We start from the raw sequence: 15,320 nt of genomic DNA on the forward strand, positions 1-15,320 counted from the left end.
AATTAGAGATTTCACACACGCGCTGTATTTGTGGCTAAGCGTGTGTCAATTGCTCACTTACCGAATACAAAAATTCTGGAAGGTTGATACTGTGTGTCAGCAAAACAACCAACCTTGAAGAATATGGATGATTTCATCGAATATTTAAGCAAATATTGGTTTATCATACAAAATCTCGATCTGCTTTCCTGTTACGGCCAAAGACACAGGACGAATATTGTGGTCGAAGGTTGGCACAGCCACCTCAACAAGGAGGTTAGCAGAAACCAAAGTGTGTATTATTTGATATCTGTTTTAAGAGAAGAAGCAATGAATGCTAACTTTAAAATATTGCAGACGGAATTGAATATTTAAATATACCGAAAACGAGCCAAAAAGTTTACAGAAATGGATCAAAAAATCCAAAATATTGTCAATGCTTATTTGCAATCTAAACTTCGCTAAATTCTCGCTCAATGTATTCAAAAATTATCTTGCTTAAAATATTAGATAACTAATGCCTCTGTGAGCTATATAGGGAATGCAATAACCGGCCAAACTTCATAACCGGTTTCGGTTACGGTTATGCTCGAAAAATAACCGAATATCGGTTATAATCGGTTACGGTTATTTTGGACAAAAAATGATAAATTTACAATGAAGTAATTAAAAAATTACGAAAAAAAAAGATACAGTATTAGGGAATGTGAGTATAAGTCTTCGTTTTTTAATAAAACACACAAAATACAGTAAAAGTAAAATATGACCGTGGACGTGATACAATATTCAATAAAAATATTTCATAAATAAGGGAAGTAAATATGATATATTTTCATTATTAAAGTACACGAATGACAAAAATTATATTCACAGGCGTCACAGCCAAAAAAGGCAGGATTTTGTAGTCATTAGATGATGAAAACATAGAATTTAAGTCATAAATAAATAACCAAAAATAACCGTAACCGGTTATTCGAGTTTCCAATATTCGGTTATGAAATTTTGTCAAAATATTCGGTTATAACCGATTATTTCGGTTACGGTTATAACCGATTTGCAATCCCTAGAGCTATAGCTTCGCGTTTTTAATCTTAGGGTCATATTGCCTACATAATTACAAAATATCATATATGGAAAAGTGCATTTTTATGTTTAAGTTTTAATAAAAGAATATCAGCTAATAATTTGTGTTATTTTATTCTGTATGGTTCCGTAGTGGTAGATCGATTCCTCACTTGTCGACGCCCATACCGTGCGGTATCGGAACCTCATACTAAACTATTTTGAGGGTTCCGTAGTATAGCCAGAATGACAAAAATCGAACCCTGTTAATGTCGTTATGTCTATATACGGGATCAGCAGGCGGCGATATCTTCTGGCAGCGACGTTCCAGGTCTTGCTTTATGGGTGGGTTCCGCCTTCCTCTTCACTGCCGATGGTGTCAGTGTTAGGATCTCCGGGTGTTCCTCCATGAAGCGGCGGATTGGGGTGTCTTCCGGCAGTAGCTCCACGTTGTCTCCCAGGGCGTGCCCTTGCAGCCTGATATAGGCCGCCAAACTCGCCTCCTCGGCTCTTCGTTCATCTTCGGCTTCAATTTGGTGTGGCGGGACCCGGTCGTGCCGCATTACTGCCGGTCGGGGTCCAGGCTGCAGGTCCTTTCCCCAGGCCGGGATCCGGTTCTGCAGCTGGGGCGATATCGGTAATAGGCTTCGGTGGTCAGCAGGTAATTCCCTCCGGTGGGGCCGGGCGCATTCCGGCTGTGTTTGTCACGCAGGAAAAGTGAGGAAGTGCTGGTGCTGGGTCGGTAGTGGCAAGGTGCGTCCGTACGAGTGGCTCCGAAGGCAATCCTCAAATTCAACTATTATATATATCCAACCCCCCCCCCCCCCCCCCTCCCTCTGATAGATGGCCGCGGACATTAAAATAACACGACAAGAGCAAAAAACGCAACAGTGAAAGAAAACTATTAGGAAATATGGCTACCGGATAATAACACAACAAAGAAAAAAAAGAATTTAGTAATTAACTGCAGGTTGAAATACAGACAAAAAATATCAGAAACAGAAGCAAAGCGACTGTAAAAATAAGCTGCTGAGGAAAAAAGTGACCGCTTTCGGGAAAAATGCGAAAAGAAAATTATCTGCAAGGAATAACTGCGTTTGGGAAACTCATCTAACAAATCCTAACATTTTAGGAACTTGGATAACTTAGAAAATGCTTTATTAATCAGCGAACTTATTAGAATCCGGATTAAATAGAAACTGGCAACCTTAAGAGTCGTACTTAGACTTACTCAGATTAAGGCCTAAACCTCAACTGATTTAATACGACTGTCCTGGCCCGCTTAAAGGGGAAAATGTGTCTTCTGTAAGAAATTCTAAATTCACTCTAAATAAACGCACTCTATGAAAATAATTACGATTCAGGGCAAGACTGTAAAACAGTGACACTCTGAAACTGGCGTAAAAGTAAAGAAACAGATACGAATTATGGTTTTGTCTATTCCCGAGGCTTACGAATACTTCAAAGACCTCAACCTCAATATTGGAAAATAAACTGACGTCCGGTTGGCGGGTTAGTACCTAGTAGGTACTTTAAAAAACCACATTTTAAGTGTAAGTACTTAGGTAACGTTTAATGATGCAGCATAAAACTTCAGAAAATTGATTTATTTTTCAATCCTAATTTCAATTTAAATTTCGTGTTAAATAATTGATTGACTTTCTTAGTACCGTAAAGGCAATCTAATGTGAGTGTTAACGTTGAGTAGCAATTGCTTAGGTTCGCTCACCATGCAACCCGTGCTCGTTCTCGTCCTGCTGTTTTCGCTTAGTGTCCTAGGATACCCAGGCTTAAACCAGGTAAGTAGCTATCACAACACGGTTTGAATGTTTTTATTTGTGAGAGGTTGGGGCTTATGATGCTATAAGCAAACTGATACCACTATGCAGCTGGTTTCTCCAAGGCCCGACTCAACAGTGTCATATTTGCATTCTGTTACAACGACGTAACGTATATATTTATATTATCATACTTTTGAACAAACTTCAAGCAATCAAACATTTCAAGTAGGTATCTAAGTGTTTTTCAAGCATCTAAATAATAAGGATTTCATCATTGGATTTCATAAATAAGATTGTGTTTATATAACTTTAAGGAACAAAAACCAAATCAATGGGTATTATTACCATTTGTTCACATTACATGAAAACTCTATATTAATACATATACACTCAAAGGCAATGAAAACTGCGTAAAGAATTTTTCCTACTAAGCGTTCTGATTGCCTCTGAGTGCTGTAATGCTGTTTAACAACACACTTCAACCGATAAATAAAACTATTAACTGGCGCCTGAAGGAAATACTGTAGCAAAAATTGCCTGACTCGAGACATTGATTTACGATGTGAAGACAAGTTTAACTTTTGAACCAAACACAATTCAATATGGTAACAAAACGTCGGTAAGTGGATCACAAGTATCACAACCTACCTAAGATACGAGTTGGTATACAAGAACTTTTTATGATAATGTTATACCCGAAATGGCATTGAAATGAAATGGAAATTCTTTATTCGCATAAAATATGGTATAACAAGGTGTTATTGGAATGATATTGGCTACAAATATAATGACCACCAAAAAATACTTTGGTACCCTAAATAAAAAAAATCATGCTTACCAAAAAAACTTACTGAACACCAAAAAAATAAGGCATAAAATTACAAAAGTACCACCGTTTTAATTACGACTGCACTTCAAATTGTATTCAAATACCAAATATATTGAATGATCACCAAAAATCATTAATGATCACCAAATCTTGAAGACCAAATTAATGCGATATTTTCACCTAAATAAACCACTATGATTACCAAAAAATGTATACATATTACCAAATAAAGCAAAATAAAATGATGCAAAAATTACTAGCCCCTCCCGCTCAACCCCCCGTACCCCGCACCGCATACCTACCTAACCTAACCTACTTTTCTAATAGCATACTCAAATGCTACTAGAAAAGTAGGTTAAGTTAGGTTTGAACTGCTATCAGTTAAGTGGGTTAGGTTAGCACTGCGACTCTTATAGAAACGAAATGTTACTAGAAAAATAGATTAGGTTAGGTTTGAACTGCGACCTTTACAGAAACGAAATGCTTCTATAAAAGTGGGTTAGGTTAGGTAAGAACTGCGATCCTCACAGAAAAGAAATGCTACTAGAAAAGTGGGTTAGGTTAGGTTTGAACTGCGACCCTTACAGAAAAGAAATGCTACTAGAAAAGTGGGTTAGGCTAGGTTTGAATTGCGACCCTTACGGAAACGAAATGCTTAAAGAAAATTGGGTTAGGTTAGGTTTGAACTGCGACCCTTACAGGAAAGAAATGCTACTAGAAAAGTGGGTTAGGTTAGGTTTGAACTGCGACCGTTACGGAATCGAAATGCTTTAAGAAAAGTGGGTTAGGTTAGGTTTGAACTGCGACCCTTACAGAAAAGAAGTGCTACTAGAAAAGTAGGTTAGGTTAGGTTTGAACTGCGACCCATACAGAAACGAAATGCTACTAGAAAAGTGGGTTAGGTTAGGTTTGAACTGCGACCTTTGCAGAAAAGAAATGCTACTAGAAAAGTGGGTTAGGTTAGGTTTGAACTGTGACCCTTACAGAAACGAAATGCTACTCGAAAAGTGGGTTAGGTTAGGTTAGAACTGCGACTGTTACAGAAATAAAATGCTACTAGAAAAAGGTGACGAAGTGGATTAATTAATTTAATAGGATAACGATATATGAAATATTTGTACATTTTTAATTAAAATGCGGTTATAATTTTGGTGGTCATTTACTATTTTTGGGTTTACAATTATTATTTTGAAGTCATTTGCTTTAATAGGATAGCAAGATTTAAAAATTTGGTTATAATTTTACATTAAAATGGAGTTCTAATTTTGGTGGTCATTTACTATTTTTGGGTTTACAATGATTATTTTGGTGTCATTTTCTTTAATAGGATAGCAAGATGTAAAAATTTGGTTATCATTTCACATTAAAATGGGGTTTGAAATTCGGTAATCATTTACTATTTTTGGGTTAATAATGATTAGTTTGGTGTCATTTCCTTTAATAGGATAGTAAAATGTTTATGAATACATTTTAACAGTGCTTGTTCTTTCATTCAAAGTGCATTGATTATGATATATGCTAAAGGTTATTTTTTTATCGACATGTTACAGAATATAAATACAATAGATGAGGTAAGTAAAAATGTAGGTACTACTCTTGTGCCGTATTTTCTTTCAGAGTCACTCTGGTCAGTCTGGCCGACCATCGGCATGTGTCATTAAAAAAAAACCGGGCAAGTGCAAGTTGGACTCGCGCACGAAGGGTTCCGTACCATAATGCAAAAAACGGCAAAAATAAAACGGTCACCCATCCAAGTACTGACCCCGCCCGACGTTGCTTAACTGCGGTCAAAAATCACGTTTGTTGTATGGGAGCCCCACTTTATTCTGTTTTTAGTATTTGTTATTATAGCGACAACAGAAGTACATCATCTGTGAAAATTTCAACTGTCTAGCTATCACGGTTCGTGAGATACAGCCTGGTGACAGACGGACGGACGGACGGACGGACGGACAGCGGAGTCTTAGTAATAGGGTCCCGTTTTACCCTTTGGGTACGGAACCCTAACTAGCGGTTATTTACAGTAAAAGACGAACTACACAATACACAACATATTGCGGCGTCGATTTTGGCTTCCCTTGTGTGACTGTGTGACGTAACACAAATATTTTGACGTATAGTTTCTTCATTGTTGTGGCATATTTTTGTGAATATTCCATGTGTTACATACACTATTTTTGAAATTTACTCATACAATGTGTTTTGCAATAACTGACAAGAATCTTAACGCATTCACTGCCAGGGGGCGTGGCCTAGGAACAAACTTGTATGACGGTGAACGCAGATGTGCGTCGGGGGCAGTGAAATGTGTTCATTAAATAACAAGTAGCGCTTAAAAAAATGCAGTTTTTATAGGTAGGTACTAAATTTACAAATAAAGTTTTTCCCAGCGAGAACGAGAAGGATGTAATACACTCTAAATATCCCTATTTCACTGAGTTCTGTCAATGTCAAAACAGAACATGGTAAAATACGGCGACTATAGGTACATATATGTTTTGATCTACGAGATAGTGTAGTAAATGAAGCAAGTTGTTGTATGGAGATAATTGTATAGTATGAGCCGAAACTAACAAATAAATATCAAAAAAAAAATACTCCTAAGTTAGGTATTTATACGTAGAAATACAAATTTATATATTGAACTGAGTAATTCCCCCGTCCAAAATTATTTTACCAAATAAGTTATTTGTATCAGTACCTATGTAATACTAGAAAAAAATCTAAAACTTTTGTCAAACATGAGAATATTTTTTTATGATAATTCCTTTTTTTGCCGCTCATTTTCATCGAAAAATTGCTCTGTCATTTTTTTCTTCTTATATGATCTTAGAATATAATTTGGCGTAGCGGGTAAGAAAAAAAAATGCATGCCCAAATTTATGTATTTTAGAACTATTAAAAACTGAGAGTGGAAAATTTCTCAGCCTGATTTCTTTTTAAATATGTACTAAGTAGTCACGTATACACTTAAATCCAAAATATCCAAAAGAAATATCATCCCTTGTACACCCCGCTCCCTACACACTGCTACCGATATGTTTAGTTTTTAATACGCTCGTTATTTTTTGGATGTTTTTATAGTTGAATAGAAAGACAACTGTGAACTTAATTCAGTAAATAAAATGAATAGAGAAATTTTCCACAGCCAGTAAAAAGGCAATTTCTGAAAATAGTACAGTTACATGGTAATTTTTTTATATTTTCATTTTGTAGGTATAAAACTATAATAAAATGGCATTCCAGTGAAAACATTAGACGGAGCAATTTTCCGGTCCAAGACACGCCATAAAATTATATTTTATTAATATTCGTTATTCTGCTGGGATATTTTTTTTGATAATTCATATATTGTTGCAATACGTTACATGAATATGTCCGGTGAAGAAAGTTTGAACGGAGCATTTTTCCGTAAAAAGATATTAAAGATTTAAGACTTTAGGTATTTACTTTAATTTTATTATTATTATTCTTTGGAAATTTATACAATACTTTTTATTTATTGATACTTTATTATACTGTAAAGTTTTTTCTGGCTGAGGAATTACTGCGGGGTCCACTACCTTTATTTACTACACTAAGAAACCATGGCAATTTTTCTTACCCGTAACTTGATAAAACTGGGTTATTAAACGTCGATAATATAAAAACATTATGGTCATCAATACCTAGTCTAACCATAAGTTCTGTTACTGGCAATTAACAATGATTTTAAGAATAATAATAATTCGAATATGAATGTTGTAATTTGACACAACTGTTTGGATGTTTCTGCCGCCATTTATATATAATTTAACATTAAAATAAATAAATTAATAATGGAGTGGGGTGTCAATGAACTACTGTACACTACATACATATGAAACGTCCTCTATCGATGACAGTACAAGACGGACGGCCACGTACTGTTAGAACAAAACAAGCCGATAATGCTGTAAGGGCCAGAATTCGCTGAAACCCCATAAGAAAACAGAAGATCCTTTCTAGGGAAATGAAAATACCACCTAGGACACTGTCGCGTATAAAATAAACCTTGAGTCTTGGATCTTACTGAAGATATACAGGACATACCTTAAATCAGTCACTAAAGGACAAGAGAGTTGAGAAATCAAAAAGCCTGTTATATCGATACGCATAGGAAAAATATTCTTCTCACGGATGAAAAAAATGTTACTATCGACTATCGAGCATTATAGATTGGCAACAAAAACGGAGTCTTTAAATATATCAATATGAGTTGTATTTTAATGTAAAAAAAAATATTCAGGCGAAATAAACCCTATTTGTACAGTTTTTTCTTCACACACACAGTTCACAGTTTTTCATGTCGTTACAGCTTTTGTTTATTTTTAGGCTTGTACCAAATATTTATTTGGCAACTGAATTATTATATTGGAGACCATTTATGAAGCACATTTTAAAAAGAAAACGGCGATCTAATAATTCAGAAATGAAGTTCTTTTAAAACATTCTGTTTGGTCACTTCACGGTCAACCTAACACGCTCCTCCTCGCTTCGCTCGTCGTCGCACCTATCTTTTGACTCTGGCAGAACACAGTGGTAACTATTGACATTAGTAATTAAAAAAGACCTTATGGTATAATGGCCATTAGGTGTTTCATAATTAGGAATTTCGACTATAAGTATACGGACCATTGTGCATTGGTAAATAAATTAATTCGAGGTTTTGTGGATTAAGAAATTAGTCAATTTGAAGGATGTCCTATTTAAATTATTTAAAAATGGGGTATTTAGAGCTTATGTTCATACTGTACATAGGTATCTTAACATTAGGTACTCTGTTTATGTATTATAATATTTATAATGTTAAGTTGTTACCCGTTTTCATAAACAAACGAAGTTATACATAGTATAAAAAGTGACCAATATTCATTAAATTTAACTGCTTTCTGCATTAAATAAAACAGTTTGGCCAAGCCTAAAGCCAAAATTTACTAAAGGAGATACCTTTCACTACAAAACGTCATTTGAAGGCGACCGGCGACCCTATCAAGCTGGATTTTATTGAACGAAATAACTATTTAAAAAAGGCTGCTATTTAACTGATCACCAGATTTAGTAAAATTTAATACCAAAAAAATCTATTTTACCACCCTAAAATAATGAATGATCACCAAAATTGTAACCACATTTTAATTAAAAATGTGCAAATATTTAATATATCGTTATCCTATTAAATTAATTAATCCACTTCGTCACCTTTTTCTAGTAGTATTTTATTTTTGTAAGGGTCGCAGTTTAAACCTAACCTAACCCACTTTTCTAGTAGCATTTCTTTTCTGCAAGGGTCGCAGTTCAAACCTAACCTAACCCACTTTTCTAGTAGCATTTTTTTCTGTAAGGGTCGCAGTTCAAATCTAACCTAACCCATTTTTCTAGTAGCATTTGGTTTCTGTATGGGTCGCAGTTGAAACCTAACCTAACCCACTTTTCTAGTAGCATTTCGGTTCTGTGAGGATTGCAGTTCTAAGTGTTCTAACCTAACCTAACCCACTTTTATAGTAGCATTTGTTTCTGTAAAGGTCGCAGTTCAAACCTAACCTAACCTACTTTTTTTAGTACCATTTCGTTTCTGTAACGGTCGCAGTGCTAACCTAACCTAACCCACTTAACTGATAGCAGTTTAACTTACTTTTCTAGTAGCATAACGAAATGCCACTACAAAAGTAGGTTAGGTTAGGTGGGTATTCAGTGCGGGGTACGGGGGGTTGAGCGGGAGGGGCTAGTAATTTTGGCATCAGTTTACTTTATTTGGTAATATGTATACATTTTTTGGTAATCATAGTGGTTTATTTAGGTGAATTTATCGCATTAATTTGGTCTTCAAGATTTGGTGATCATTAATGATTTTTGGTGATCATTCAATATATTTGGTGTTTGAATACAATTTGAAGTGCAGTCGTAATTAAAACGGTGGTACTTTTGTATTTTTAGGCCTTATTTTTTTGGTGTTCAGTAATTTTTTTTGGTAAGCATGATTTGTTTATTTAGGGTACCAAAGTATTTTTTAGTGGTCATTATATTTGTAGCCTTTAAAAAATGGCTTTCCGTTGCCTAAATTCAAGGCTGGTCCTAGAGGAGTCACCTCAAATAGAAAGGAATATCTTATCAAGCGTTTTGGAAAATGTATGCTTCCAAATAGGCTAAAATTTTGGCAAATCAACCAATTACTTATTTAATGAGAAAGATTGAGATTAGAAGCTTTCTCATTAAATAGAGAATCATGACAATACTTAATTGATTAAAGATTGGTATTTATAGACGGTCAAGCAAATCTTGTCAGTAGAAAAAGGCGCGAAATTCAAATTTTCTATAGGACGATATCCTTTCGCGCCTACATTTTTCAAATTTGCCGCCTTTTTCTACTGACAAGATCTGCTTGACCCAGTATAGTTTTGTATTCGATTAATCGAGTCGAGTCACTATTTTGCACAGCGCATAAAAAACCATAGATAAAAAATGGCATGTATTTAACCGGTCAACTAATTAATCGAATTTGGGTAGTTTAAAATAATAGAAATGGGTACTAAAATTAATAGTTTGGCAACAAAAACGGCGCCTTAAAATATATCAATATGAGTTGTATTTTAATGCCGTTACAGCTTTTGTTTATTTTTAGGCAGGTACCAAATATTTATTTGGCAACTGAATTATTTTATTGGCGACTATTTATGAAGCACATTTTAAAAAGAAAACGGCTCTCTATTAATTTAAAGATGAAGTTCTTTTAAAATATTTTGTTTGGTCACTACACGGTCAACCTAACATGCTCCTCCTCGCTTCGCTCGTCGTCGCACCTATCTTTTGACTCTGGCAGAACACAGTGGTAACTATTGAAATTAGTTATAAAAATTTAAAGACCTAATGGTATAAATTAGGTGTTTCATAATTAGGAATTTCGACTATAAGTATAGCAAGTATAGTAGTAGTAGAAGAGCCGGCCGCAAATTTTCTAACCGACTTGATACCACGATGAAATGCACAATGGTTTCCCATAAAAGTGATGCTAAGTCCGAATTCGATAGTCTGCCACGACGGAACTTGCCGAAAGTACGAAAAATAAGGCCACTTCCGGTGCAAAAAAGGGGGCTGATTTAACCCATCTGATACCGAAATAATAGTTATGGCAGCAGTTAGAAAAGCGAAGTCTGCCAGTATTTTTTTGCCGGAAGTGCTTGGCAGACGCTCTCAAAGGTAATATAACCCATCTGATACCACCATGAAACCAATTCCAGTCGGTAGGTATGAACCCTCATGCCAGGAATATATAAGTCTGCCAAGGCTTTTCCTGCCGAAACACCTTAGCAGACGAGATTATGTGAGCAAGGTAACCATCGGTTACCCTACACTAACCCATCTGATACCACCATGAAACCAACTCCAGTCGGTAGGTATGAACCCCCATTTTAGGAATATATAAGTCTGCCAAGGTTTTTCCTGCCGAAACACCTTGGCAGACGAGATTATAAGCAAGATGACCATCGGTTACCGTACACTAACCTATCTGATATCGAACGTTGATATCGAACACACAAATAACCAATCAAGAGAAATTAGTACCATCAGGTCGGATGTCCAGCCCGTGTCTGACTCCATTCCGCAGGGAAGCGTGATTGGCTGCCTGCTGTTCATTATTTACATAAACGACCTTCCAAAATCTCTAAATGAAAAATGCGTAATGTTTGCGGATGATTTCTCATTGTTACTATCATGCACTTGCAATACAAATCTCAATGACAAACTATCGGAAGTTGTAACAAGCATCGTAAACTGGACAAATGACCACAATCTAGAAATTAATTTTTCAAAAACAAAAGTTATGCAATTCAGGCCCCACCAAAAACAAGAGTTAGACATCCATTTTGAATTCCAACATAACAAAATAGAATGCGTGCCCTCCTTTCCACTTCTCGGTATAACGATAGACTCTCACTTGAATTGGAAAGACCACATAGAAAAAATTAAATCCAAACTTAGCCAATTTATTTACGCCTTGCGACAATTAAAAATGACCACAGACTTGCAAACGGCCCTAACAGCTTACTATGCTTTTGCCCAGGCATGGTTTCGCTATGCCATCATTTTATGGGGAAACAGTACAAACGCAGATGACGTACTAATATTGCAAAAGAAATGCATTCGCATTTTAGCAAATATTACACTACCTGATAGTAGTAAGCCACATTTTAGAAATCTTGGCATTCTGACGGTACCTTGCATATATATTTTCGAATTGTGTAAATTTGTAAAAGAGCACCCTGATTTCTATTCTAAATTCGGAGATATACCCCGACGATTCGAATCCCGTTTCAAAAATAATTTGATCCAAACGACGTCTAAATTAGCCATTCATAAAAACGGTCCCTACCCAATGTCAATTAAAATTTATAATAAACTACCTAATTACATAAAAAATGAGCTAAATGATAATAAATTCCTGAAAAGTTTAAAGGCATTCCTCGTAGACAAAGCATTCTACTCTGTAAGTGAGTATCTAGACTCCGGAGGTAATGTTTAATATTTATTCGTGTCGACCTCTCTGCCGCCCTTATCTACGGCCGGTCATTACCTACTGTATATTTAATAGTGTTAGTAGTGTTAGTAGGTTAAGTAGTTGATAAGTTTGTAATTTTATTGCAGTGCCCTTACAGGGTTGTGTTGAAACATATACAATAATCATAAGATCTTTTTGTACACACAAAGCAATGATTAAATGAAATGAAATGAAATGATACCACGATGAAACCAATTCCAGTCGGTAGGTAAGAACCCTCATTTCAGGAATATATAAGTCTGCCAGGGCTTTTCCTGCCGAAACACCTTGGCAGACGAGATTATGTTAGCAAGGTGTACATCAGTTACCCTACATCAACCCATCTGATACCATCATGAAACCAATTCCAGTCGGTAGGTATGAACCCCCATTTCAGGGATATATAAGTCTGCCAAGGCTTTTCCTGCCGAAACACCTTGGCAGACGAGATTATAAGCAAGGTGACCATCGGTTACCGTACACTAACCCATCTGATACCACCATGAAACCAATTCCAGTCGGTAGGTGTGAACCCTCATTTCAGGAATATATAAGTCTGCCAAGGCCTTTCCTCCCGAAAGACCTTGGCAGACGAGATTATGTTAGCAAGATGTACATCAGTTACATGAAACCAATTCCAGTCAGTAGGTATGAACCCGCATTTCAGGAATAAGGTCAATGTGGCGAAGTCCGGCATACTTTTTTTTTTTTTTTTACTTTGGAGTGATCTAGTTCCGTTAATTATTCACCTATGTTACTGCTTGTAATCGCACACGATGAAGAATTTAATAATTAATAGTTTAGCCTTAGTGACAGATCATTTCAAGCACAAATTAAGCAAAAACAATGGCATTTTTTAAAATTCGGCGAGTAGACGGACTTCCCGTGCAGTTTAAGGGAAGTCCGTCTAGTTATGATATCAGCCAATATATGGGTGCGTATATGTTCGTAGTCAAATTCCTAAAAAGAACGGATCAAGACAATGAAAAGTGTATTTTAAACTTGTTAATATACGGTTCAGATTCGAAATAAACACCATTTTTCTAAAACAAAGGCAAGTCCGGATATACTACCAAAATGGGGTGGTAAACCTTTTTTGCAAATAATTAAACATAATTATTTTTTTGATTTCCGAAATAAAAGATCAATGGTAATTTTAAAATGAATTTTAATCGTTTCTTTTAATATACTGAGATCAAAATTTAATAAAGTAACATCATGCGCAAAGTCTGGAGGATTTTTTGATACCTTATCAAATCGTTATAATATTAAAATCGCAAAAACAGTTGGTAATCTCTGATTTAACGAAACTCCGGCATATGACGGACTTGCCTTGAACATAATAGACGGACTTTCCAACTTAGTCAAATTTTAATATGATAAATTGTGGAACGTATAATTACAAAACTAAGCTAATTTCTAATATTTTAAAAATATAATAAAGACAGCTGGTTCTTATGCTACCTACGTAGTTCATTTCTGATGCACAATCTTTTCAAAAACTATTTTTAACAAAATTTTTTCGGACGGCTGTCGCACTATGACTTCGAGTTCAAAACACGAAATGACTTATTGAGGCGGATTGCTCTGAAGTTGGTTGTCACAGCGCCATCTGTTTTACAGAGACGGAACTAGCGCGAAAAACTGGTTAATCGACTGGACTCCAAAGTCGCATACGGCTTCAAATTCAAAAGTTATAACGTGTTGACGGACTTGCCTTGTAGACGGACTTACCCACAGTGACCTTATATAAGTCTGCCAAGGCCTTGGCAGACTTGACTTGGCAGACTGGACTTGTCAAACAAGGTATCAGATGAGGAAGACCTAGCCTTGGCAGACTTATATATTCCTGAAATGTGGGTTCATACCTACTGATTGGAATTGGTTTCATATAACTGATGTACATCTTGCTAACATAATCTCGTCTGCCAAGGTGTTTCGGCAGGAAAGGCCTTGGCAGACTTATATATTCCTGAAATGAGGGTTCATACCTACCGACTGGAATTGGTTTCATGGTGGTATCAGATGGGTTAGTGTACGGTAACCGATGGTCATCTTGCTTATAATTTCGTCTGGCAAGGTGTTTCGGCAGGAAAAGCCTTGGCAGACTTATATATTCTTGAAATGGGGGTTCATACCTACCGACTGGAATTGGTTTCATGGTGGTATCAGATGGGTTGATGTAGGGTAACTGATGTACACCTTGCTAACATAATCTCGTCTGCCAAGGTGTTTCGGCAGGAAAAGCCCTGGCAGACTTATATATTCCTGAAATGAGGGTTTATACCTACCGACTGGAATTGGTTTCATCGTGGTATCAGATGGGTTAGTGTACGGTAACCGATGGTCATCTTGCTTATAATCTCGTCTGCCAAGGTGTTTCGGCAGGAAAAACCTTGGCAGACTTATATATTCCTAAAATCGGGGGTCATACCTACCGACTGGAATTGGTTTCATGGTGGTATCAGATGGGTTAGTGTAGGGTAACCGATGGTTACCTTGCTCACATAATCTCGTCTGCCAAGGTGTTTCGGCAGGAAAAGCCTTGGCAGACTTATATATTCCTGACATGAGGGTTCATACCTACCGACTGGAATTGGTTTCATGGTGGTATCAGATGGGTTAAATTAGGGGTCCTGGTGGCCACCTTTGAGAGCGTCTGCCAAGCACTTCCGGCAAAAAAAATACTGGCAGACTTCGCTTTTATGTGTCTACATGTAAATTTCTAACTGCTGCCATAACTATTATTTCGGTATCAGATGGGTTAAATCAGCCCCCTTTTTCGCACCGGAAGTGGCCTTCTTTTTCGTACTTTCGGCAAGTTCCGCCGTGGCAGACTATCGAATTCGGCCTTAGCATCACTTTTATGGGAAACCATTGTGCATTTCATCGTGGTATCAAGTCGGTTAGAAAATTTGCGGCCGGCTCTTCTACTATAGGGTATTATTGGTAAATAAATTTTTGGTGTTTTGTGGATTAGGAAATTTGTCAATTTAAAGTACTATGTATGCATATGTTTAAATTGAAATTATTTAAAAATGGAGTATTTAAAGCTTATGTACAAAATATATAAACAACCAAATTTTATGATCGCTTTACAATATTAGTTGCCAAC

The 15,320-nt window shown here is 36.2% G+C and overlaps 1 protein-coding gene across 2 annotated transcripts in view; it reads left to right on the forward strand.

Moving 5' to 3' along the window:
- Positions 1–2,719: 2,719 nt before the first annotated feature.
- The window catches only part of LOC134804130 (puff II/9-2 protein-like), an 85,576-nt gene continuing 72,975 nt past the window's right edge, over positions 2,720–15,320 (forward strand). Inside the window, exons 1-2 of one of the 2 annotated variants that reach the window (XM_063777074.1) lie at positions 2,751–2,840; positions 5,202–5,222. In XM_063777074.1, coding sequence (XP_063633144.1) covers positions 2,772–2,840; positions 5,202–5,222 — 90 coding nt within the window. In that variant the 5' untranslated portion in view covers positions 2,751–2,771. Of the gene's footprint in view, positions 2,841–5,201; positions 5,223–15,320 lie in introns of both variants that reach the window. The other variant, XM_063777075.1, reaches the window with a different exon arrangement.

This window comes from Cydia splendana, chromosome Z, assembly GCF_910591565.1.
Source record: "Cydia splendana chromosome Z, ilCydSple1.2, whole genome shotgun sequence".
NCBI classification, from domain to species: domain Eukaryota; kingdom Metazoa; phylum Arthropoda; class Insecta; order Lepidoptera; family Tortricidae; genus Cydia; species Cydia splendana.